The 25,285-nt window shown below is 35.8% G+C and overlaps 1 protein-coding gene across 1 annotated transcript; it reads left to right on the forward strand.

Moving 5' to 3' along the window:
• The first annotated feature begins 1,170 nt into the window (after positions 1-1,170).
• Positions 1,171-3,050, forward strand: LOC131031552 (galactinol synthase 1). Its single transcript, XM_057962689.1, has 3 exons — positions 1,171-1,786; positions 1,995-2,450; positions 2,689-3,050. The coding sequence occupies exons 1-3, from the start codon at positions 1,457-1,459 to the stop codon at positions 2,923-2,925; spliced, it is 1,023 nt and encodes a 340-aa protein (XP_057818672.1). The 5' UTR covers positions 1,171-1,456; the 3' UTR covers positions 2,926-3,050.
• Positions 3,051-25,285: the final 22,235 nt, after the last annotated feature.

Genomic DNA, 25,285 nt, shown 5'->3' on the forward strand with positions numbered 1-25,285 from the left:
GAAATCCCTTCAATCCTTAATTAATTATTCTCTCATTTCTCATTTCTTAAAAAAATATTTATTTTTTAAGAATATATAAAATAAATAAATCAAATCATAATTCATAATAGTATTCATATCTTTCATAATAACAACAATAAAATATGAATATGAATTATTATTCATATGAAGACATTCCATTAAATATTATATATGTAGACATTTTAAAAGATAAACTTTTAATAAAGTTTTTTTGAAGAAGAGTGGATAACAAAAACAACAAATTACTTAGGGGAAGGGTTCCAAAATCCATTAAAAAATCATCTAGTGGGCTAATAGCCACCCACCCCAGTAGGTGAAAAATAGTTAGTAATTAAAGAATATGCATTTGATGTCAAATTGAAATGACCACTTTTTGACCCATATCCATCTCAGATTGTATCGTTTAAAAACTTAGAATGTGCCAAATTAGCTATAACAACTGTGATAGGCTTACAAAGAAAACCAAAAAAATTGTCAAAATCAGATGTACCCTTCAAAAACTTAGAATGTGCGAAATTAGCTATAACAACTATGATAGACTTCCCCTAATCAAAATTCACAATAGACTATCTATAATCAATAGACAATTGAAAGTAAAAATTGATTGTCATTAGATGTAACTCTTATTTGTTATAAACATTTGAAATATTAAATCTCATAAACCACCTAATCCAATCTAATATAATCTAATTAAATTTTCATTCCCCCCATAACCCCACCAACAAATATCTACGAGATTTGTCCCCTACGTGGAAAAGCAAAAGTTAAAAAAGAGAAAACTAATTAATAATAATATTAAATTAACGCACTAGGATCTTTTGACCAAGGCAGGAAATGGGGGATAAACGTTTTAAAGAATAATTTTTTTAATACTTTTAATGTGTAATACTAAAACGACAGAAAGATCAAGAAGATTAGGCGCCACGTGTCTTCACCAAAGAGCCTACTAACTGGCCGTTAAACGTGAGCCACAAATTAAAATTGATAGAAAACTTCTCCAAGGCTGATAACAACCGTCGATTATCACGTGCCGGAGAAGGATTGATCTGGGCCGTTGGTTGACAGAAGAAGTAGCTTCTAGTCGGTCAGAATTAATTAAAATTTCTGCAGAAATGCACAAATTTCACGAGGAACGGCCATTAAGATCGCGGGGAAACTTCTCGGATATTCGCAGGAAGAGTCTAGACCCCAGAATTTCATTACGTTCAATTTAGTTGAATGTCGCTTAATTTCATGGGAATTTATCTATAAATAGACTGCAACCACCAGATTTTAGGTAAGGAGAATCAGAGATTCCTAGTCGGTGTAGACGCCTAACCGGATCTTGTCGGTTGTTGAAGTGTCCTCATTCCCAATTAGCCCTAGTAAACTAGATTTCAAAATTTCAGTCTGCATCCCGAGTTATTTTGCCAACACCAGTAGAGTTCTGTAGAAAATGGCTCCTGAGGTTCCACCCGAGGTTTTTGGAGAAAAGGCTGTGACCCTGCGCGGTGGATATTCCAAACGCGCGTATGTGACTTTTCTTGCAGGGACTGGAGATTATGTGAAAGGAGTGGTTGGGCTCATGAAGGGCCTGCGCAAAGTTGGAAGCATTTATCCTTTGATTGTGGCGGTTCTGCCAGATGTCCCGGCTGAGCACATGAGAATTCTGAGTGATCAGGGGTGTATTGTGAGAGAGATTGATCCAATTTATCCTCCGGAGAATCAAGTCCAGTTTGCCATGCCTTATTATGTCATCAATTATTCAAAGCTTCGGATTTGGGAGGTATAGATCATCAATTTAAGCTTTTGTCGGATCATGTTTTCTTTATTTTGTAGGATTTCGTCTCAGATGGAAATTCTGTAACAATTACCTATAATATTTTCGTGTTGGATGAAAAATCTGTACACTTACCTCAAATGTTTTCGTGTTGGATGAAAAATCTGTACAATTACCTAAAATATTGTGGTTGTGTGTGTTGTGGAGGATGCAGTTTGAAGAATACAGCAAGATGATCTACCTGGATGCCGATATTCAAGTTTATGATAATATTGATCATCTTTTTGATCTGACTGACGGCCATTTCTATGCAGTTATGGACTGCTTCTGTGAAAAGACATGGAGTCAGACTGATCAGTTTAAGGTTGGCTATTGCCAGCAGTGCCCTGAGAAAGTCCAGTGGCCTTGTGAATTAGGACAGCCCCCTGCTCTGTATTTTAATGCCGGCATGTTCGTATTTGAGCCGAGTAAATTGACCTACGACACCCTGCTTCACAACCTCAGAATCACCCCTCCCACTCCTTTTGCCGAGCAGGATTTCTTGAACATGTTTTTCCAGAAGATGTACAAGCCTATTCCCCTGATCTATAACCTGGTCTTGGCTATGTTATGGCGTCATCCAGAAAATGTGGAGCTGGATAAAGTAAAAGTCGTCCACTATTGCGCAGCTGTAAGTATCTTTACCCTTTAAATACATGAAATTTCTAGACTCCATAATCTTGTCAATATTTCTGGTTTATAGTACGATCTTTATAATATTTGTAACATTTCGGATCTTGATCATCAAATATGATCTAAAATATTGATGAAATACAGAAATATTGGCAAGATTATCTTTAAAATTTGGCCTTTGAAATTTCTTTTTTCTCTGTATTTTCTTACCTGAGTGTTGATCCATGGCGGTGCAGGGATCGAAGCCGTGGAGGTACACAGGGAAAGAGGAAAACATGCAGAGGGAAGATATAAAGATGCTGGTCAACAAGTGGTGGGAGGTTTACAACGATCCATCATTGGACTTCAACAGCGCAGATCTAATTCGAAGTGCCCAAACTCTGTCTGGTTTACAACAAGTGACAGAGAATTCCTTGTTAGCTGCCATTGCCCCAGTGCCCCCTTCTCTAAGATCTCTTCCGCCTGCTGCGTAATTGCATTTGATATATATATCGATTATGCCTTGATATACAAGCGCCAATTTATACTCTGTAAACCGAACTTTAAGCTTATTTTCAAGAATTTGCAAATAGATCAATCTTTACATTTTGGCACTTTACTTGTTCTCTGGACTCTTCTACAGAATGGGTGCATAACCGAATATAAGATTTTTTTCAATATTAAAAAGTCGAAATTTAAGGGGAAATATAAGATAAATAATTAAATTCGGGAGTGAACCGCTTAAAAATAAATAAACAATATATATATAAATAAATATCTGCATGTTACTTCTTCTGATTAGATACTTTCTAATAATATGTGGATAATATAGTTTTATTAAGAAAAATAAAAAAATTATAGTTTGTCTATAGTTTAATGTTCTTCTTATGAAGATGAGATTTGGAAGGCAATTGCCATGGAGAATAAACTAGAAATTACAATGCATATGGAAAACTAGAAAATTCCAAACGAAATACAAGCTATAAAAATGATCTGGTGAGACGAAGTGATATTAGATGAAAAAGTATTAGATCACTAAATTTATCGCTAAATAATGGTTGGGAAGGGCATTGAAAAATTCATAGGTTAAAGACAATGAACGAAAAGCGAAAAATGAGAATTTATCGTTGTTGTAAACTCATTGTTGTGGAGATGATGAACGTGCGAACAACTGTAAGTGGTGGATGACTTCTAAGCGATGTTGATATCAAAAGTTTGAAAAATAAAAATACTTTTTTATGTGAATTTTCTTTTTTTAAGTTTAGTTTAATTTTGATGGCTGTAGGGTTGTATTTAAGATTTTCTATTGTAAAATAGAAATTAAAAAATTAAAATTGATAAACTCTATAATCTCTTGTGGTAAAATTAGTTTTTTATTCATAAAATTTGTTAAGATGTAGGATCTCGTAAGTTCCAACAAGATTAGTTAATAGGGTGTCTCTGACTTTATCTATATAAGTACGCGTTTAAAATTAGTTATTTTTAATATATTATATTATATATTCTTAAATATATATGCAACTCACATTAATGAAGATAGGAAGGTTAATCTTCGGAGAATGTGAAATGGAGGGAGTATGAGGGGGTGGATCAAGGTATATTTCAATGAGGCCTTAAGAGGTAAGCTTGGATCAAGTGCAACGAGATGTATAGCGAAAGATCATAATGATTAAATTCTTAGCAAAAAAAAAAAGCATTTGGGGCTTGAGCAAGCATCTCAAAAAGCCACCTACACTTTTTGTGGCCAGCATTGAAAGCTTTTTTATTAGTGGAATCATAAAAACGTTTCTAGAAGTCAAAAAAAACTTCTGGCCATCCTTTGGTCGGCTCTGCATTCTTTCTACGATTCTCCCGAGCTTGCCTTCTAATGTTTTATTTACGTAGAAGATAATGACTGAAATGAACAAACATATGAATTCCATCATAATTAATATCATCTCCTATATAATATTGCTAATGGTATTGTAAATAAAGCAACCTTTGTTATGTCCTCTAACTTGCCAACTAATACATTACTATATCCATAATGAACAATCATTTAACCATTAGATTTCTAACAGTAAAGTTGACGAAGAGGAAGCTTTATAGTCAAAATTAAAGCAACTCTTTACTAAGATTGCTCAAAATGACCATGGGAAACAACAATAAACTCCCCTATATTTTAAAAATAATCCAATAGAATGTTTCCTTCCTTCATATTTTTAATTGATGTTGTGATTGTATTAAGGAACTATTCTGCTGTGATAAATTGCATAGAAATCCTAGTTTACTGTTTTCGAGGAAGTCTTTTGAAGAGGATATGATTTCCATACAACTTCTCATTACTCTCTACTGCCATTTTAGCCTCTGATCACAAACCCGCGAGCCAGACAATGTCGTTAAAGGGCACTCTTGTCCCCTTTGACTCAAAACATCCTCTTGCACACCATCACAAAAGGCCAGTGACTTGAACATATGTTAGTGTTGCCCTCTTAGTTGTTGCCCTTGATGTCAAAGCCACAAATCTTGGTATTCTTGGTATATTCTACATTCACAGTGGTTGTATACTTGACATTCACAATGATGCCCTTTGACATGTATACTTGATTGATATATACATATGGCATGTGATGCTTGGAGGACAAGTGTATGTGAGTGGTATATTCATTGATGATTGACATATACTTGACATGCTTTGATACATCACTTTAATTATGAGAGTATTACCTTGATGTTGTAACCCTTTAATTAGATGTTGCTACATTTTGATTTTTGTCAAGCACTTGATATTATACACATACTTACATATGCAAGTGATACCTTGCAATACATATATGGAAGTGTGTGTTAGTGATTTGTGTTGATCTGATAGTGGTGGTATGGGTATATGGTCAACAAGCATTCCTTACTATATTGCTTCCATACTATATTGATATATTGCTTGGCATCTTTTATATTGCTTGCCTACGGTATTGGTGCTTACTGATATAATCTTCAGATTGATCCTCGTTTGAGAATGGTGCCTACTACACTTCAGTTTGATACTTTGCAGAGATGAATACATAGTCATTTCAGATTGGTGCTCACTACATTCCAGTTTGGTACTTTGTAAACAGATACTCTTGATTGACAATGATTGGTACTTATGTAGATTACATTCAACCTTCACAATGACAGTGTTGTGTGTTTTAGCATTGATCTACATTTTGTAGTGGATAGTGGACTGGTATACAATGGATAGTTTTATCTGAATTTATACATGCCTGACATATCATGATATATATCTTGACTTTATTCTTCCCAAGGTATTCTACATTTTGTCGTTCGATACATTGAGTATCCTTGTTATTCTTAAGGTTTTGGCATCTTATATATCCTTGTCATTAATAAAGCATTAATGTCTTATCACCATTTCATTGATAAGCTATTGATGACTTATTATACACAAGGTTAATAACTTGTTAAAAAGTTGATGTATACAAGTTTTCTAATGATCAAGTGATAAGATGTTAAATAACTACAAAAGGATGGGATGATGACCTTGGCACTCACAAGTGGCTAGTAAGATGCTTCATTTGACTTTAGGCATGAGATCATTATATATATCACTATTATCTTGATGAATAAAATGTGTTATGAGGCTTTGGCATCATGAGATAACCATTTTTAGGTTATTGAGGACATTATCATTTGTTTTAGCAAGGCATTATTATTATTCACTTTGGCATCATTGTGTGGTTTCAAAGACTTTGAGGTTACTCACGAGTGCATTATCGTATTTTTTTATAAAAGGGACTTAAACTCCATCTTATTCCTTTTCTTGTCTTTCAACATTATGAGCATTTCTTGAAAGAATAATTGGTGTTTTAGGGTTTGAAAGGGATCATTATGTTTTGGTTTCATTTTTCGAAACTCTACGCATGTGGGTTTTAAGGAATGTGCATTTGCAATCATGGTTTGTTCTCAATAATCCTTTGTTTTTGTTTAGTGGTAAGAGACAATTTGTGAGGAGCGATGGGTTAACTTTGAAGATGAAGAGGAAAGCAGTTATGATGGTAGCACAATGGTTATTCAAACATCTCTTCTTGTTTCTGGTAATATCATTATGGTTTAGTTGGTGAAAATATTTTGTTATGATTTGATTATTTTTTTAATAGCAGAAAAGTGTTTCCTTCACTATTGTTTCAAAACAAAAAAAGAGAGAAGGGTTTTGTTTTAGTATTTATGTTTGACTATCTTTCAAAATATACCCTCAAGAGGGTTTCTATGGCAATTTCATCAATGTGTTTGGGCCATTTTATTTTTGTGTTCTGCAAAACAGTTGTATGCAATTTCTAAAGGCAGTATATATAAGAAGTCATTTGGTAGATACCATGTACAAGAGTAAAAAGCATATATGTTTTTGTGCAAAATTTGAATAAGATTTTGTGAAGACTGTGTAAAAAGAAAAGACACAAATTTATTAAAGAATATTTTTTTGGGGGTTCTTTCTGAACAGGGATTATACACTACTATGTCAAAACATACTGACCATATTGTTGTATAGTTGTGCATTATACACAATCTGGCCACATTGTGAAAACAAAGTTTTGTATAAACATTGCATATATACATTATTGTTTCTGTATCTCAAACAATGAGATATTTAGAAAATGCTATTCATTGAAAACAAAAATAAAGCACTAGAGTGTATTGTAACAGGGCAACCCCCTGAAATTATGTTTCTTCTATTCATTGGAGTTTGGTCATGAAGACGATGGACATTTTTCCAGTGAGATTTGTATCCTAGTGAGGGTTTTGCTAGTGAGGTATTTTCTGGTCTGTGAGACATTTCTAAGCCATTGAGGCTTTATAATTGTGATTGATTTGATCAAGCCAGTGAGGCAACTTTTGAGTGGTTTTTATTCCCCAAGAGGGTTTTCCACTCTTGAAATTTTGTGTCCTTATTTTGTGGGTTTGATGTGTTTGGCATGATTATTGTTTTCATGATATTTTTATAATTGTGATGTTTCAAGAAAACACATACATCTATATCTATTGTGAATCATTGTTTAAAATGAAGTTCTCTTCTCATTTTGCATGTTCACTTGTTCATTGTTGTTGAAATGTTGTTTCCTGCTTATCTTCATTATGGTCAATCAAACTTCACAAGTTATAACCACATAAAAGTTATATTGTGTCAAAAATTTCATTCAAAATTGAAATTATTTAATTCAAGTCTCTGAATAGTAGAACACTGATTCACCCCCCCCCCCCCCCCCCTCAGTGTTCTCTGTACTCCAAAATGTGGTATCGGAGCTAAACCTCTATCATAAGTATAACCAACTTAAGGGATTCTTGGTGGTGGAGTACTAGTTGTCATGGGAAAGAGGAATAGGAATAAGAAGGAAAAGTTACAGCCTGCAAAAGTAGAAATGTCTAAAGAGAAATCATAGTTTGTAGAAGAAGAGTTGACTAATGTAAAATTTGGTGAATTTGTGGTAGACATGAATGAATCATATATAGAAGAGTGTGTTGGTGACCATGAAGGAGTAGTTGATCTTGAAGGTGAATTGAGTGTTGCTTTAGATGTGATCAAGCAATTTAGAAAGGAGAATAAGAGATTAGAAGACCAACTTCAACAAGAAAAGGACTCCAAGGACAAAGTACTTTCAAATCTTGCAAAATTTTCTTTAGATCTTGAAGAGTAACAAACTTATTATTGGTTTAAAGACAGAGACAAAAGAAGCAAAATGGGTAGTTGATTTTACAAAATCTAATTTGGAAATAAAAAATATTGAGTGTCAAAAGCTTGAAGGAGAAGTAGTTTCCTTGAGAAAAGATCTTGAAAATATCAAGATGAAAAAATTTGTGAAAGGAACAAATGCATTAAATGACATGTTGAGTAGTCAGAAAAGTCACAAGGATCAATTTGGTTTGGGATATGAGATAGGGAAAACCTCCTCAAGTGGAAAAGAGTCAAAAAATGAAATAGTTTTTATGTCTACTAATGGGAAATGATAGAGTTTTAAGGTTAGAAATAATCCAAGGAAGAAAATGATTTAAGTTATCCTGTTGTTGCTCCTAGGACTAAAGACATCAAAGGAATTGGAAACAACTAGGTCATAGGATCTACATCTACTAGACAATGTCATTCAATGAGGTACAACTATTCTCACTTTCATGGTTATTGTTATATTTGTCATATTTATGGGCATAGAGAAAGAAATTTTAGAATCCATACAAGAAATGGTTTTGGATGGACTAATGATAAAAGTACTTATAGTGCGTCAAATTAGAACTATAATATTATATATTATAACTATAATAAAGTTGGCCATTTAGCAAGAAATTATTGGATGTATGGAAGTCATAACCATATAAGGATTGTCCATAAACAACCAAGTAGATAATATCTTTCATCTCCTAATGATACTCTAGAAAGCAATATCTTGTGCTTTAGGTGTAATAGTTTTGGACATAAATCATAGTATTGCAAAAGTAATCTTGTGAGATCATTTAGATATAACAAAGTGGCAGGTACATTAGACGAGTAGAATAAAGTACCTATTAAAGTTTGGAGAAGAAAACAAGGGCAAGAAAAGAAAGAAAATCCTAAGCTTGTGCTTCCTGCACAAGAGACATCTCCTCTGCATAAATAGAGTCCAAAGGGATCAGGTGGCAAATCAAGGTAACATCTCTTAGTTCCCTATGGAAAGGCAGGTTTGTTGAGATGAACATTAGCTTTTATTAGTATTTCTATAGTAGTACATCATTCCTAAGGACAACATGATGTTCATTGTTATCACTCTTTTTTATCAATTCTTTGGAGTGCTTCAAAATCTATAGAGATCAATGATTCATCTAATCTTTGAGTTTGAACTAATAGTCTTGGCAAGAAATAATAATTGGTTTACTTATTTGTGATTACACACATCAAGACATGGATATAGAGAGGTTTGTGTCTGTTATTAAACAATAATTGTAGTCTTAAAGATATTTAATCAAAGATGTTGAACTCTATTTCAGAACAAACATCATGAAAATTGAGATATTAGAACTCTACTGATATTCATTGCATAATTTCTAAGATTAGCCACTACTATTCATTGCTTTAGCATACTGTTGAAGGGTCATGCATTAACCAAAGACTTAAGAGGATGAATCTACTATTTGGTATCACATTATGAACACGATTAGCTAAATGTACAAGTTGGGACAATGTGGATTAAGATAGTGATCCAATACAATGAGGCAGACCACCATAGATGAATACTAGATATAGTTTAAAGGAGTAATCAAGGGTTGCTAGTACATACAAATAAGGGGAGTTTATTATGCTGCCAAAGGACACTATGGCACACAAGTATTAATTATGGTATACATCAAGTTGTTGGTCTTATCATGGTTGGCATATATGTTTGGCATATACTTATATTGATAGTGACACTCATATACTTATATTATTAGTGACATTTGGTTGGCATATTTTTGACAGTAGCATATGACAATGCACATTGATCTCTCCATGAATTTGGTTTCAATGATCATGCTTAATTTGATTGGTATCATAGAATTGCAAATGATAGTGATCTACTTTGATATATACATATCTTCTTTGATGCATTTCCGATGTTTCTATTATAGTGACAATTTAGTTTCACTATTATAGTGGCATCTACTTGGACAAGTATATTTGGTAGAAATCTTGGATAGGTATATGGTTTGGATGAACAAGTATAACTATATCACATTGTGGTACTTGATATTTCAGATTGGTACCTGATACACAGTAATGTGCATTGCCTATAATTGATGGTATATCTTGATCTATCATTGTCATGGTTGACACATTTGATAATTGGACAATTATCTTTGGCATATGTGGTTATGGTATGAACAGGTGCATACACATTTGATTGGTTCAATAGTGGAATATACTTGCATTAGTTCATCTCCTTGATAGTGGACACACACACACACACACACACACACACACACACACACACATTGTGTGCTATTTCATTCATGTGGTTTATGTTGTTTTGAATACAAGACTAACTTGTATCAGGTGATAAGGTGTCATTACAAAATCATGACTCGCATGGAATGAATTTGCATTTAGACACTACTAGTTGTGGTATGGCAATTGAATTCTTACAATGTAGTTTGGTTTAGCACCTTGTTGTTTATAGTTTGGGTCACTATTATAGTAGCACTTGATATGGTACTTTGTTGATTTCATCTTTGATGATACATGATTGATAATATAGAAATCATGTTTGTTAACTTGTAAAATAAAAAGGTTTATGTCAACAACCATAGTATATATGGTGCAGTGCTATGAAGACTGATTTCATAATACCACATGGAAAGTGAGCTATGAACCTCATTGATTTTGTAATCATTGTATAAGAGAAAGGTGATTTGTCTTTCTGCAACACTCACCACAATATGGTGTTAATTGTTGGCAATAATACAAAGTCTGCTATACTTTCTTTGCTTCAAAGTTTAGTTGTTACTCTTTCTTGATCGGTTCATTAATGTATAGAAGATTTATCTTTAGTATTGTTGGTCATGTAATAGTTCACTGCTATGATTTAGGGAGAGATTTCATGATTATACTACATCTCTGGCATATGAGTTCTTAATGTTTTTCTTGTGCTGTTTGGTTCATAATCTTTGTTGGCATATGTGTAGAGTATGATGACATGATGATATTGTATGTTGTCATTGATGTCAATTTGCTGAAGAGTGAACCGGTATATTGAAGTAAGCAACTAGCAAGAGAACCGGTACGATGTTGTGAACCAGTATATGTGAAAAAATGAAGTGGTATGTTTGTCTAAGTGAACTGGTATGTTGGAATGTGAACCGGTATATGGAATTTTTTGTATCAAGGTTTCATATGGTATGACTGCCGGTTGGTAGTCTCAGCTTCAAAGTTTCTGGTTGAAGTGTTCTATGCCTGTGTGATTCAACCAATGACATCGTGTGATGAGTTAGCATTGTAATGAAGAACAAATGGTGTTGCCACATCAACCTTGTGCACGTAAAGGATCTTGCATGAAGGAGATTGATCCTATCTACCTTAGGAATGTGTGAAGTCTCTGTAAATGGTGGAGAACGTGTGATGGGTTATCAGCCTCCAAGAAGAGGTGAAGAACGAACATTGGAGAACATCTTGAGATCTCTTCAAGACTTTTGTAATCAATGCAATATGTTCAACGGTTAGGATTGAATCGACTGAATTGCTTAACCTAAATGTTTAGGGTTTAGGGTTTATACTACCGACCTATGTTTCCTATAAGGTCAATGTTGTTTTTCATGTTGAGGTTGTTGGCAAATGTTGTGTGTGTATCTAAGTGCAGAGATATGTGATTCTTGCCAGACCAGATAAGAGAATAGATACCTGCAGAGTGTGATTGCAAAAGGAAGGAACTAAAGTGGATCTACATTGGCATTGAAGTGTTGTTACCAGATCATTGTAATACCTGTTGACCTCTAACCACTTGAACAGTTGGAAAATCCCTTAACATGGTAGCTTTAAATGACTTGCTGTAAATCCTTTAACAGGGTGACTCAAAATATTTGAGTTCTTAAAATCCTCTAACAAGGTAACCTTTAATAGGGTTTAACCCTTAACCGGGTGATCCCTAGCAGGATGGGTTCCTAATGGAACCTATTGCAAAGTCTTTAACCAGACTAGGCTCCTAACAGAGCAGACTTCAAAAGGGTTCAAAGGACAGCTTGTGGGTATTCATCCCCACCGTGGTTTTTCCCAATTGGGTTTCCACATGAAAAATATGTGTGTTATGTGTGATGCTTTTCATGTGATGCTTTTTTTTTCTCTGTCAAGCAGTAAAGCATGTTGAACTAGTAAGTCTTTACATTTCTGTTGATGTATTACTAGTGTATGCATATGGGTGTGTTGGCAAATGCACACTCCAATGAGATATTGTAGGTGATTGAAGGTATTGTCATTGATGGCAACCTTACAATCATGTGATATCGACAGACAGACACAAGCACTGGCACCGACAAACTCTACACTAACATATAGAACACCGACACTGAAAAGGAAGATTACCGGCACCCTGGCCGACAATAATTTTGTATTAATGTATTTTATAATTAATTGTAAAATCTTTTGTAAGATGACATGGTAGATTGTAATATGACTCATATATGTATGAGATCATTGTAGATCATTTTATATGTTAGGGTACGATGTGAAAGATAGAAGGTAGCAGACCTATTATGCGAATTATTGGATAAGGGTTTATGTATGTAGCAGAACTTAAACCAGTACTAAATCTGGCATAGCAGGTGCTAATTTGAAGTAGCACAAGACATTGGATTAGTATAATCCATTTTTGTAAGTCAGTGTGACTTCTTTTGTAATTGAGCAGTGAGCTCTAGGCACTTGGCCTTCCTGCATGTGCAGGCCCCTATTGTAGTAGTAATATTCTCTTATTGGCCAGTAAGTGAATATTGTGGGTCACAAATCCTATTGAGGTTTTTCCCACACCGGGTTTCCTCATTAAAACATTGTGTTATGGTGTGCTTTTCATGTTGTGGTTGTTATTCGTATTTGCTACATTATTTCTGGTTTACTAGTACACAGTTTTAATATACTTTTCATGTTATAAGTTAAGAAAATATTATTATCAGTCAGATATTAATTCACCCCCCCCTCTCAGTATCTTTGGGATTCCTAACAATTAGTATCAGAGCCTGGTCCTCTATTTTTAGAAGCCTAACAACTTGAGGAAGATCTTGACACCGGTAGAGATGGAAAACTTGAGAAAGCAATTGGAAACAACTCTTTCAGACTATGATGCAAAAAGGGTGAAAAATATCAAACTTGAGGATGATCTAAAGGCTACTCAGGATATCACTCAAGAACTTCAAGAAAATTACACTATAGCAAGGAATAAAAGAAGAGAACTTTGTGAGAAGATGTAGAAAGAGGAAGATGAAAAGGAAACTCTTAATGATTTAGTAAACAAGCTAAGACAAGAAATCAATACAACAAAGAATGAGATGCAAGATATGACTATGAGATTTTGTAAAGAAATTGAAGACAGAAAGAAGAATGAAGAAGACTTGGTAAGAAGACTAAATGATGCTGGAAATGAAAACACAAGACTCAGTCATGAAAATGATATGTTGAAGATAGATTTAATGCACACACAAAATGACAGAACTGAACTCACAAGATAGAAAGGAATCTTGGAGAATGAATTGACTACTACAAATCAACACAAGGAGAAATTCAAGAAAAGTTCAGAAGAACTTGTTGACATGCTGAAGAATTAGAAACCGAATGGTGATACAAATGGCCTTGGCTTTGAAACTGGTGAAAGCTCCGATACTGCAAACAATCATGATCATAGTAAACCGACAAGACAACCTAATGCTTACAAATTCAATGGGAAATGCTTTAACTGTAACAAGTATGGTCATAGAGAAAATCAGTGTAGATCTAGAAATTATCAGAACACTATTGCACCCACCGGTCAATGTTCTAAATGCAACAAAGTTGGTCATAACTTAGAAAATTGTAGAATGAATGTAAGATGTTATGTTTGTGGAAGATTTGAACACTTATCTAATCAATGCAGAACACATACCGACATAGGATATGGGAAAGCTATTCAGAAAAACAATGTGACTTGTTATGCCTGTAACAAAATTGGACATATTGCAAAATTTTGTAGAAGCAAGTCCCCACCGGCAAATAACAAAGGTTCTAGTTTGAAAGGTAAAGAAAAGGTTGAAGAGGTAAAGCAAGAATTCTCAAAACAATGGATTAGAAAGTCAGATCAGAATGTTGAAGGGAATATCCCTCCACCAGTAGAACAGAGTATCACTCCACCGACAAGTGACTCTTCATCTAACTAGGGGAAAATCCTTTGGAGGTTTAGCAACAAAATGAAAAACATGCTATTATTCCCTCGACTGATGGTGAGAAGTTGAAATTACTTATATACTGGCAGATGAGTTAAGTTGTGACTTAACCGGCGAGCATTAAATGTGGTAGTTAGAGAAAATAACATTATAAAACAAGTGTTTTGGCTCATTTTTCATTCACCGAGAATTCAAACCTTTGAGAGTGCAAAAATTCCCAAGCAAAGGCATCCTTAGCGAAAAAGTGAAGCAGTTCATCAATGCATTCATCCTAAAGGCAGATTGAGGTATTTATAACTATGTGTAGCGTCGTAAATTGTACGCAATTGCTAGGGCAGTACAATTTCACACCTAGTTTAGCACCCGCCTTGGCGCATTTTGCATTTTGCATTGCATTTCCCCTTTAGCACTTAATTAATTAAATTAATTAGGTCTAAGGTCCTATTTTATCATCTCCTATATCATAAAGTTGGGCCCTTTTCATTAAAGTGTGCCCCTTTCCTTTTATTCTTCCAATACATCATTTAATCAAAAACCCTAATTAGGTCCCATTTTGAACTTGGGGGCTTGATTTCGGGGGTCAAAACATCTCGAAATCAGCTGTAACTTCGGGATTCTCTCTAAAATCATCATATCTGACGGCCCTAAAAATTTGGTGAAAAGTTGTCGGGACCATGGCGCCCGGAGTGCACATGGTCCCGGACATTTTTCCCAAAATTTTAGGAGCGCGATCCAATCATAAAATAAAGCTTAACCCCAAGAAATTGGCAGGATATTCAATCTCTAGGTCAGCCAAAAGTTGAAATTAAGATCTAGGGTTTCATATATAAGAGGTCTCTTTCTTCATTTGAAGGGATCGGAATTTTGGTTTCAGGGACCTTCTATGCAGCGAAAGAGCAGATCTTTGAAGACTTCAATAACATTCAACATCCATCCATCAAGCATTCATCAATTTCATTCATTTAGGGCTTGGGAGACATTGAAGAACAATAGGAGATTACCGACTGAAGATTGGCTTGTACTCCTCCCTTAAGGGTTGGGTATGATTTCATGTTGTTTTCATGTCTTTGCATAAGCTTCAATATATCCTTTATTCATGCTTTAGATCACTTTGCATCTTGATTTAGAGCATTTACATTATCATTTACAAGCAATTAGGGTTTACTTTCTAGGTTGCTCTAGTTTGCTTTCTTGCATTTAAGGACCTTGCACACACACTAGGTCTGCACACACAATACATTTTACAATACAACTTGGCTATTCGTGGAGGTGGAAATCACCAAAGCGGGGTTTTGACTAAGGCAAAACCCTATATAGCCGCCCAAACATCTTTTCAGATATAAGTGCAGGTTTCGGGACTCGGACGACGCCGTAGGTTGCAGATCCGGGAATAGCAGGTCGAGACAGCACTCCGCACCAAATTTCAGAGCAAAAGACCAGGACAGGGGCGTGGGGCGCCCTGGTCCTGCCAGGACAGGGGCGCTGGGCGCCCTGGTCCTCCTGACAGACAACATTTTCAGCATTTTTGACAGCTTTTCCAAAGTGCAAAAACAGCAGTTTTCGGAGCAGTTTTAGGGGCAGAATCAAGACAGTGGCGCCCGTGCCCCTGTCCCGAACATTTTCAGTCAGATTTTAACTCCGGGTACGCATTTACATTCTTGTCTTGTCCTTGTGTTTACAGCTTTCCATTGTTTAAGTTCAATTCTACAATCTTGTTATTAGTTCATACTTGCACTTTGGGGTTAGGGATTGAACTTGCATCATTTCATCTTTCAATTGCAACAAAGGAATAGAAATCCTAATAGGTAGCCCGTGGCTCTCTCTTTCACAAGAAGAAGTAGCCAATTGTGTGATACCTCTAGGCTCTTTCGTATTCCACAAGTGTGTGGTTGAAAGTGAGATTAGGGCATGTTTGCTTAGTGTCACTTTTTCTCCCACACACTATGGCTTCTTCATCCACTTCTTAATTTATTGCAAACCCTACTGTGATTGAAGTAATTAAGCACCCTAGACCTGTATTCAAATTGGTTCCTGAAATAGCGAAGAAAGATGATAGCATAGGTGCATTCTCTCAAATTCCTAAGGGAGTAGTATATGCTGAAGACCCTAGGATGTATATACATTATCATATAGAGGAATTAGGTGATGATGAGATAAAAAACATGTATAGCACTGTGATTTGTGATGAATCTGGAAATATCAAACCGGAACATAAGATAGTAGAAACCCTAGGTTTTACTGAAATCCTTAGTGTCTCGGATTTTCCCAAGGATATTATAAGGATTGTGCTAAGTAGAGTTCATGGTGATGGTTGGATACAATTCATAAAATCACAAAGGAAGCCGTTAAGGCAATAACAGGGTTACCTTCCACTGGTAGCAGACCTGACAGAACAAAGAAGGTCTCAAATGACACAGTGATAAACCTAACCAATGCAACATTCGACAAAAGGTCTCTAAGGGTAAATGATGTAAAGGACATAAATGTGAGATTTATCAGTATGATCTTAGGCTACAAAGCTACACATGCAAATAGGTTGAGCTCAGTTTCTAGCCTATGTATTAAAAGTGCTTATGACATGGTTAATGATAATGCAAGAATAGATGTATGTGAATGGCTCAAAGATGAATTGATAGACAATATGGGGAAGATTAAAGGAGATAAGAAAGGAACATTCAGATTTGGAAATTTGCTTGTTTGTCTAATGTTGTACATAACTAAACAAGTACTTGGTATTGGTGCAAGAGATTTTGGCTTTGACATACTGGTAGGAAAGCAACTATTGGATCTATTGAACAACATGGGAGATAACAGGGAGAAAAACTTAAATGAATATTTTCATGCATTGAAAGCTCAAATGAAAACTAGAGTAAGACTGTCACAAGCTATTGTGGACAAATATCAAAAAGAAATTTGTTTTGTAATTAAAAAGGATGAAATCTGGATGGAGACAGTTGTCCCTAGAACTATCTGGGTAACTGAAATATGCTCTGAAACAGATGACAATATTATTGAAACTTATGCAAAATCCCTCCTTGAATCACCAAAGGAACCCACTAAGAAAGTTTTTGGAAATGCTGAAACAATTGAGAGTGGAATTCAGTCTAGAAAAAGGGTTAAGAAGGTCGAAGAAATAGTAAGAAAAGGAACCCGGTAGGCAAAAGAAATTAAGGAATATTTTTTGAAGCAAATTGGTATAAAGGAAAGTGAGTTGGAAGGACTTCAACCGAAAGCTCATCTTTCACCGGTTGGAACCTCCTCTAAGAGTGATATGCCAGTGGTATTTAAAAGGGTAGAAATGAAAAGAAAACCCTCACCGGTACCCTCACCTACACCTAGGAAAACAAGGAAAAAACAACAGGTAGTGAGGCCTCCAGTGAAAAAGAAGTTGACACCTAAGAAGAAAAGAAAGGTAAAACAAGATATTACTCCACTGGATAAACTTCTAAGAGAAATAACTGAAGATGGAAAATTGAAAAACATAAGCAAAATATACAACACACTATCTGTAGATGACAAGGAAAGCATAGAGAAAAGTGTAATCTTACACTTGGGTATATATAAGAAATTTTTGATGGAAGTTGTTGATGAAATACCAAATGATCTGTATAAGAGATTAGAAGCTAGAAGGTTAGCCATCGTTGAGCTGGACAAGAAAATTAAAATTGAAAAATTACTTGCAATACATCCAATCAACTTACTTGATGAAATAGATAAACTAATCAGTGAAGAAAATCAAACAGTATTCTCCACTACTCACTGACATGTAGCACTAATGGCAGGTAGAGTAAATGAAGTCTCTAAGGAAACAATAGATGCATGGGATATATTCTTTGTGGAAAAAGAAAAATAGGAAGAATTACTCAGACCAAAGACTATTAAGGTATACCAAAAGGACAGGGATAAGGGGAAAGGTAAGGTAGGTGGACCTCCAAGCCTAAAAATAACTGATAACTTAACCCCACCTCCTTCGGATACTCCATCGGTAGATACTATAGACAGTCAACTAGCTACTGAGAGTATGGAGACTCCATTAGAGGATACAAATACCAAGTCTAAAGTTTTGTACACTGTGAATATAGATACTCAAGAAGTAAATGTTGTGGTTGACAAAGAAACCACTAGGGACAAGAAGATAAATGTGACTACTGAGTCACTGACTGCAGATGTTGAGGTTGAGGTAAATGAAACTGTAAATATAAACACAGAAAAACCTACTCAAACAGAGCAACTGACATAGGATACCACTGGTAAACCATTAGAGAAACCAGTAGATACAACTAATAAATAGTCAGGAGAACCAGAAATGGATAGTGCAAAGGTACAAACAGAGAAACTGGAAGTGCATATAGAGACATAGATTGAGAAACCGGTTGTTGAGAGCTCAGAGAAACCTTCTGAGATATAGATGGAAAAACCAGAACATGTACAGGTTGAGACACAAGTTCAGATAGAGACAGTGCCACTGGCCAAAACTGAAAAGCCCAAACCTTTGTTTGTAGAAATGCAAACATAGACTGACCTATCAGAGGTCGAACCAAGCAAGGTGATTACTACAACCGGTAGTATGGCTATTGTGAAGACAGTTGGACAAACATCTGGTACTTCTATGGCAGAATTTTGACCTACAAATGTAGCAGAGGTCTTATTGGATTCAATAAAGAAGATCACAAAGTGCAATGCACAAGCCTATAAGGCTATTGATGACACAATTCCCATTCTTAAATTGATAGCACCAAAGTGTATTGTAGATAACAAAGATTCTTTAGGTCAGCTAGACACATTGTCTAAGTTCATCACCGGCAATATATTAACTATTGATCAAATAAATGAGGACACATTCAAGGAAAGAATGATTAAAGAAAAAGATAAATTTTTTGAGGAAATTGTGAAGAAGAATAAGGAGAAAATGGAAACATTATTACTGGAACTTAGAGAGATAATTCTTGACTTCAAGAAACTGTATAGAGATTCTTGTAAAACAAATATTTTAATAGAAGATCTAGACAAGGAAATCAGCAAAGCATAAGATAAGATTAACAATATTGCTGACAATCTAATAGGTACATTGGATTCATTTTTGGAGATAGAGAAGAAGATTGTAGAGCAAGAAGAGAAAATCAAGCAGTTAGAGAAGGACAAAGAAAGAATAAAGTATAAAGTAAAGGACTTGAAATGTAGACTTAGTCCCAAACTAGACTACCTCATTTCTTTGAGAAAAGAAGTTTCTGAGGCTCTGGTTCCTGGACTTAAGACACCAGAAGAGAAAATGTACATACTCACTGGTACAGTTCAGAGAACTCAAGAGGCACTAAAAGAAAACAAATCATTCAGTAATGGTTTAAATTTGGTTTTGAGAGATATTTTTCAGATTGTAACCCACCGGTTACAAGAATCCAGGCAGGACTCCACTGAGAACGAATGACAACCTTTGTCATTGATGTCAAGGGGGAAGTAGTAGAGATGAGAAAAATAAAAAATAGAGATCATCTACTTAAGGGGAGCACACATATGGTATAGTTTTTTGGCAAGATTTTTGGACTTCAATTTTTGGATACACTCTTGAATTGTTCTCATGAGTGTTGCCATCAATACCAAAGGGAGAGATTGTTGGCAAATGCAAAATCCAATAAGATATTGTAGGTGATTGAAGGTATTTTCATTGATGGTAACCTTACAATCATGTGATACCGACAGACAGACACAAGCACCAACATCAATAGACTCTACACCGACATACAGAACACCGACACTGAAAAGGAAGATTACCGACACCCTGGCCGACAATAATTTTGTATTAATGTATTTTGTAATTAATTGTAAAATATTTTGTAAGTCGACATGGTGGATTGTAATATGACTCATATATGTATGAGATCATTGTAGATCATTTTATATGTTAGGGTATGATGCGAAAGATAGAAGATAGCAAACCTATTATGCGAATTATTGGATAAGGGTTTATGTATGTAGCAGAACTTAAACCGGTACTAAATTTGGGAAGGCAGATGCTAATCTGAAGTAGTACAAGACATTGGATTAGTATAATTCATTTTTGTAAGTCAGTGTGACTTCTTTTGTAATTGAGCAGTGAGCTCTAGGCACTTGGCCTTCCTGCATGTGCAGGCCCCTATTGTGGCAGTAATATTCTGTTATTGGCCAGTAAGTGAATATTGTGGGTCACAAATCCCACTGAGGTTTTTCCCACACTGGGTTTCCTTGTTAAAACATTGTGTTATGGTGTGTTTTTCATGTTGTGGCTTTTATTCTTATTTGCTGCATTATTTCTGGTTTATCAGTACACAATTTTAATATGCTTTTCATGTTATAAGTTAAGAAAATATTATTACCAGCCAAATACTGATTCACCCCCCCTCTCAGTATCTTTGGGAATCCTAATAGGGTGAAATGGAAATAAGATGTTAGATTGTGTGGAAAGCTAAGAGTTACCAGTTTATGTCTTTCACATTCTTACTGTGTTTAACTAGTAGTAGTCTAGTTTAGACTAGTGTTATTGCTTGTCAGTCAAGTGCAATGTTTTCGGTCAAACCAGTTCAAGGAAAAGTGTTTTTGTCTATACTGATTCACCCCCCCCTCTCAGTACCGGTTTGGTACTAACTGTTCATCATTGATTCATCAATTGGTATCAGAGCATCTTCCAGGTCCTTTGTGTTGTAAGCTTAACCACTTGAGGGAAAGATCCTATTCTAATGATGAAGAGGGAAGGTCAAAAGTTCAACAGAGATAACTTTAAAATATGGAAGGACAGAATGAATATATACATCAGAAGCATGGGTGCTCAACATTTGAGCTATGTTGAGAATGCTTATGTTATCCTTACCGGTACTCTCATCGATGATCAAAAGAGAGAGATTCAAGAGAATGGGCAAGTCATGGAAGCCCTAATCAGCATTTTATTTGACATTGAGTTTATTGATGTTCAGGATAAAGAGAATCCCAAAGAAGTATGGGATGCTCTTGAGAATATCTATGGTGGTGATGAGCATGTGAAAAAAGCTAAGGAAGAAAGCCTTAGGGGAGAGTTTGAAGGCGTGCAGATGGTTGAAGGAGAGACCATTCAATAATATGGAATAAGAATCAAAACTGTTGTTGGATATATCAAGAGTGCAAGTGGTAAAATGGAAGATTCCACTATTGTTAGCAAAGTTTTGAGATCCTTATTACTGGTCTATGCAATAAGGGTTGCTACTATTTAGGAGTTGAGGTTTGTAGACAAGACAAATGTATCCTTGGACTCCATCATTGCAAAGTTAACAACTTATGAACTAAATAATTATGATGGCAGTATTCAGAAGACTGAATCAGCCTTCAGAGCATCTGCTACACCATCTAGAAAAGGAAAAGAAGCTAGTACTAGTGATGAACCAAGACAAAGTAGAGAAATGGATGATGAGGAGATCCTGATGGAATTTGAGGCTCTTCTTTCCAAGAGACTTCCCAAGGGAACTGGTAAATACAAAGGTAAGCTTCCTTTGAAATGCTTTTCTTGTAACCGGATAGGACACATTGCTATAAACTGCCCTAATGGTGATAACAAGGACAAACCAGAGAGGTTCAAGAAGTTCAAAGGAGGAAACTAGAGAAACTATTTTGTAGTAGTTGATGAAGGTGTCACTGATGAGGAATCAGAAGATGAAGAAAGTGAAGATATTGTGTTTGTAGCAGTCAAGGAAGATGTGTCAGACAAGAAGGCTCTTGTCTCCTGCTTTGATAATTCCAATGAGTGGATTATTGATAGTGGTTGTTCTCACCATATGAATGGTGACCAGAGTAAGTTTCTATCTTTGGAAGAGTATGATGGTGGTGTGGTTCATTTTGGTAATGATGCACCATGTATGGTAAAAGGCAAAGGGTCCATCTCTTTGAATGGAATAAGCAGTGCTGACAATGTGTATTGGGTAGAAGGTCTTAGACACAACCTTTTGAGTGTTGCTCAACTGAATGATAATGGACTCACTCTGGAATTCAAAAATGGAGTGTATAAAATCAAAGGAAAGAATGGTGAACTGATGGCTACCGGTATGCAGACCAAAGGTAACCTATTTCAGCTAAATGCTAATGTCAGTACATGTCTAATGGCTAAGTTTGAGGATATCTGGATATGGCATAGGAGACTCTACCATGTAAACTTTGATAATATTGTGAAGGCCAGTAAGATCAAGGCAGTTAGAGGATTTCTTATGCTAAGCAAACCAGAGAATCCTTTTTGCAGAGAGTGTCAACTAGGGAAAATGTCTTCCTCAACCTTCAAAGGTAAACCTTTCACTGCAGACAATTTACTTGATCTTGTGCATACTGATTTGTGTGGTCCTATGAAAATGAGGAGTGTGCAAGGAGATAGGTATTTTATGATTTTTACTGATGATTTCTCAAGAATTATGTGGGTCACATTCTTGAAGGACAAGTCTGAAGCCTTTGGAAAGTTAAAAGCCTTCAAAGAACTAGTAGAAAGACAAAGCGGTAAGAGGATTAAGTGCCTGAGAACCGATCAAGGAGGAGAATTCACTTTCGGAGAATTCAACAAGTACTGTGAAGAGAACAGAATCAAGAGGCAACTATTTTCCCCCTGGACTCCACAATAGAATGGCCTAGCAGAGAGAAACAACCGAACTATAGTCGAAGCAGCCAGAACAATGTTGATCCAAGGAAAAGTTGCTCACACTTTTTGGAGAGAAGCGGTGAGCACTGCAGTCTACACAATGAACCGGGTACTCATCAAAAAGGGTAAGGATAAAACACCTTATGAGTATTGGACAGGTAAGACACCAGTGGTAAGCTACTTTAGAGTGTTTGGTAGCAAATGTTATATCAAGAGGAGTGAACATCAGAGCAAGTTTGATGCTAAATGTGACGAGAGAATATTCCTAGGGTATTCCACAAAGAGCAAAGCTCTCAAATGTTTCAACAATAGGACTTAGAGAATTGTTGAAAGAATCAATGTTAGAGTTGATGAAACCTCTGAGAAATCTGAGGAAACCGACAATGAGAAAGTAGGAGATGAACCAATAGTAACCTTCTGGGAACCGGTTGCAAAATAGCCTAGCACTAGTAATAGTGCTCCTACACTGGTAGATGTTGATGCTGATGAAGATGAGGATGAAGAAGAAAAGCAAGAGGAAATAACCAACATCATTCCTAGGTATGTAAAGTTGAATCATGATCCAAAGCAGATCATAGGAGACAAGGATGCAGGAATTCTTACAAGAAGAAAAGTCAAAGAAAACTCTTGCATGACCTTTGAATTCGAGCCTAAAACATTCAGAGAGGCACACAAAGATGAAGAATAGATCAAGGCAATGGAAGAGGAACTTGACCAGATAGAAAAGAATGGTACATGGTCTCTGGTACCCAGACCTGAGCATAAAAATGTCATAGGCACCAAATGGGTTTTCAGAAATAAGCTGAATGAAGATGACACAGTGGTAAGAAACAAAGCTAGACTAGTGTGCAAAGGATATGCTCAAGAAGAAGGAGAAGACTATGGAGAAACCTTTTCTCTAGTAGCTAGATTGGAAGGAGTTCATATGCTTCCTTCATATGCAACATTCAAGGGATTCAAAGTATATCAAATGGATGTAAAATCTGCATTCCTGAATGGGATACTAGAAGAGGAGGTATATATAGAGCAACCAGATGGATTTGCCCTATCAGAAGATAGTGACATGGTGTGTATGCTACATAAAGCCTTGTATGGACTAAAGCAGGCACCTAGAGAATGGTATGAATGCTTGCACTCCCATCTTGTGAAGATTGGATTTGAGAGAACAAGTGAGGATAGTAATATCTACCTGAAGTCAAAAGGAGATCAGATTCTAATCTGTGAGATATTTGTTGATGACATAATTTTTGGAGGAGATGACAAGATGAGTCATCATTTTGCAGATGAGATGAAAAAGGAATCTGAGATGTCACTCATAGGGGAGATGAAGTTCTTCATTGGACTACAGATTCAACAAATGAAAGATGGAATCTTTATCACTCAGTCCAAATATGTCAAAGAGGTGTTGAATACTTTTGGCATGGAAGACAACAAACCGGTTGGTACACCGATGGTGACCGGTTGTAAATTATCAAAAGAGGATGACTCAGGGTTGGTAAATGAGAAGGAATACTGATCAATGATTGGTAAATTGCACTATGTAGTACATAACATACCAGACATTGAACATGAAATGAGCATTACTACACGGTTCTAGAAAAGCCCAAGAGAATCCCACTTGGTAGCAGTCAAGCGGATTCTGAGATATCTGAATGGAACTATTGACTATGGATTATGGTATCCATACAGTAATGATTCAACCTAAAAGTGTTTATAGATGCTAACTGGGCTGGTAATGTGGATGACTGAAAGAGCACAATCGGTGGTGCATTCTTTCTTGATGGTAGAGTAGTCTCATGGATGAGTAAGAAGCAGAGCTGTATCTCTCAGTCTACAACAAAAGCAGAGTATGTTGTAGCATTTATGAACTGCACACATACAATCTGGATGAAGCATGTATTAAATGGCTTCAAAGTTCCTATATCTGAACTGGTAAGTATATTTTGTGACAACACAAGTGCGATTAACATCTCCAAGAATCTGGTTTTAGATGCTAGAACCAAGCACTTCGAGCTCAAGTATCATTTCTTGAGGGAGAAGGTTCAAAACAAAGAAGTTGTACTAGAACATGTTTCCAGTAAGGAACAGTTAGCAAACATATTCACCAAGACTCTACCAAAGGCTACCTTTACCTATTTGAGAGGTGAATTAGGGGTGTTACCTCTTTAAGAGGTGAACTAAAGGTATGTGTTCCACATCAATCAGGACTTACATTGATATATCTTTTTCAGGATTGGTGTGTTAAAGGATGCTACTCTTTAGGGGGAGCAGCATATTGGGACATAGTTATTTGTGCCTCCACTTTGGCATTGTTGTCAAAGGGGGGGAAGATGTAAAGTGAAGAAGATATGCTACAGTATTGG

This window comes from Cryptomeria japonica, chromosome 8 (assembly GCF_030272615.1).
Source record: "Cryptomeria japonica chromosome 8, Sugi_1.0, whole genome shotgun sequence".
In the NCBI taxonomy this organism is placed as follows: domain Eukaryota; kingdom Viridiplantae; phylum Streptophyta; class Pinopsida; order Cupressales; family Cupressaceae; genus Cryptomeria; species Cryptomeria japonica.

What these genes read in the sequence shown, in the direction of transcription:
- LOC131031552 (XM_057962689.1), top strand. Translation starts at nt 1,457, where the DNA reads ATGGCTCCTGAGGTTCCACCCGAGGTTTTTGGAGAAAAGGCTGTGACC. An exon ending in CAAAGCTTCGGATTTGGGAG is followed by an intron (nt 1,787 to 1,994) that starts GTATAGATCATC and finishes TGGAGGATGCAG; the next exon opens with TTTGAAGAATACAGCAAGAT. An exon ending in TCGTCCACTATTGCGCAGCT is followed by an intron (nt 2,451 to 2,688) that starts GTAAGTATCTTT and finishes ATGGCGGTGCAG; the next exon opens with GGATCGAAGCCGTGGAGGTA.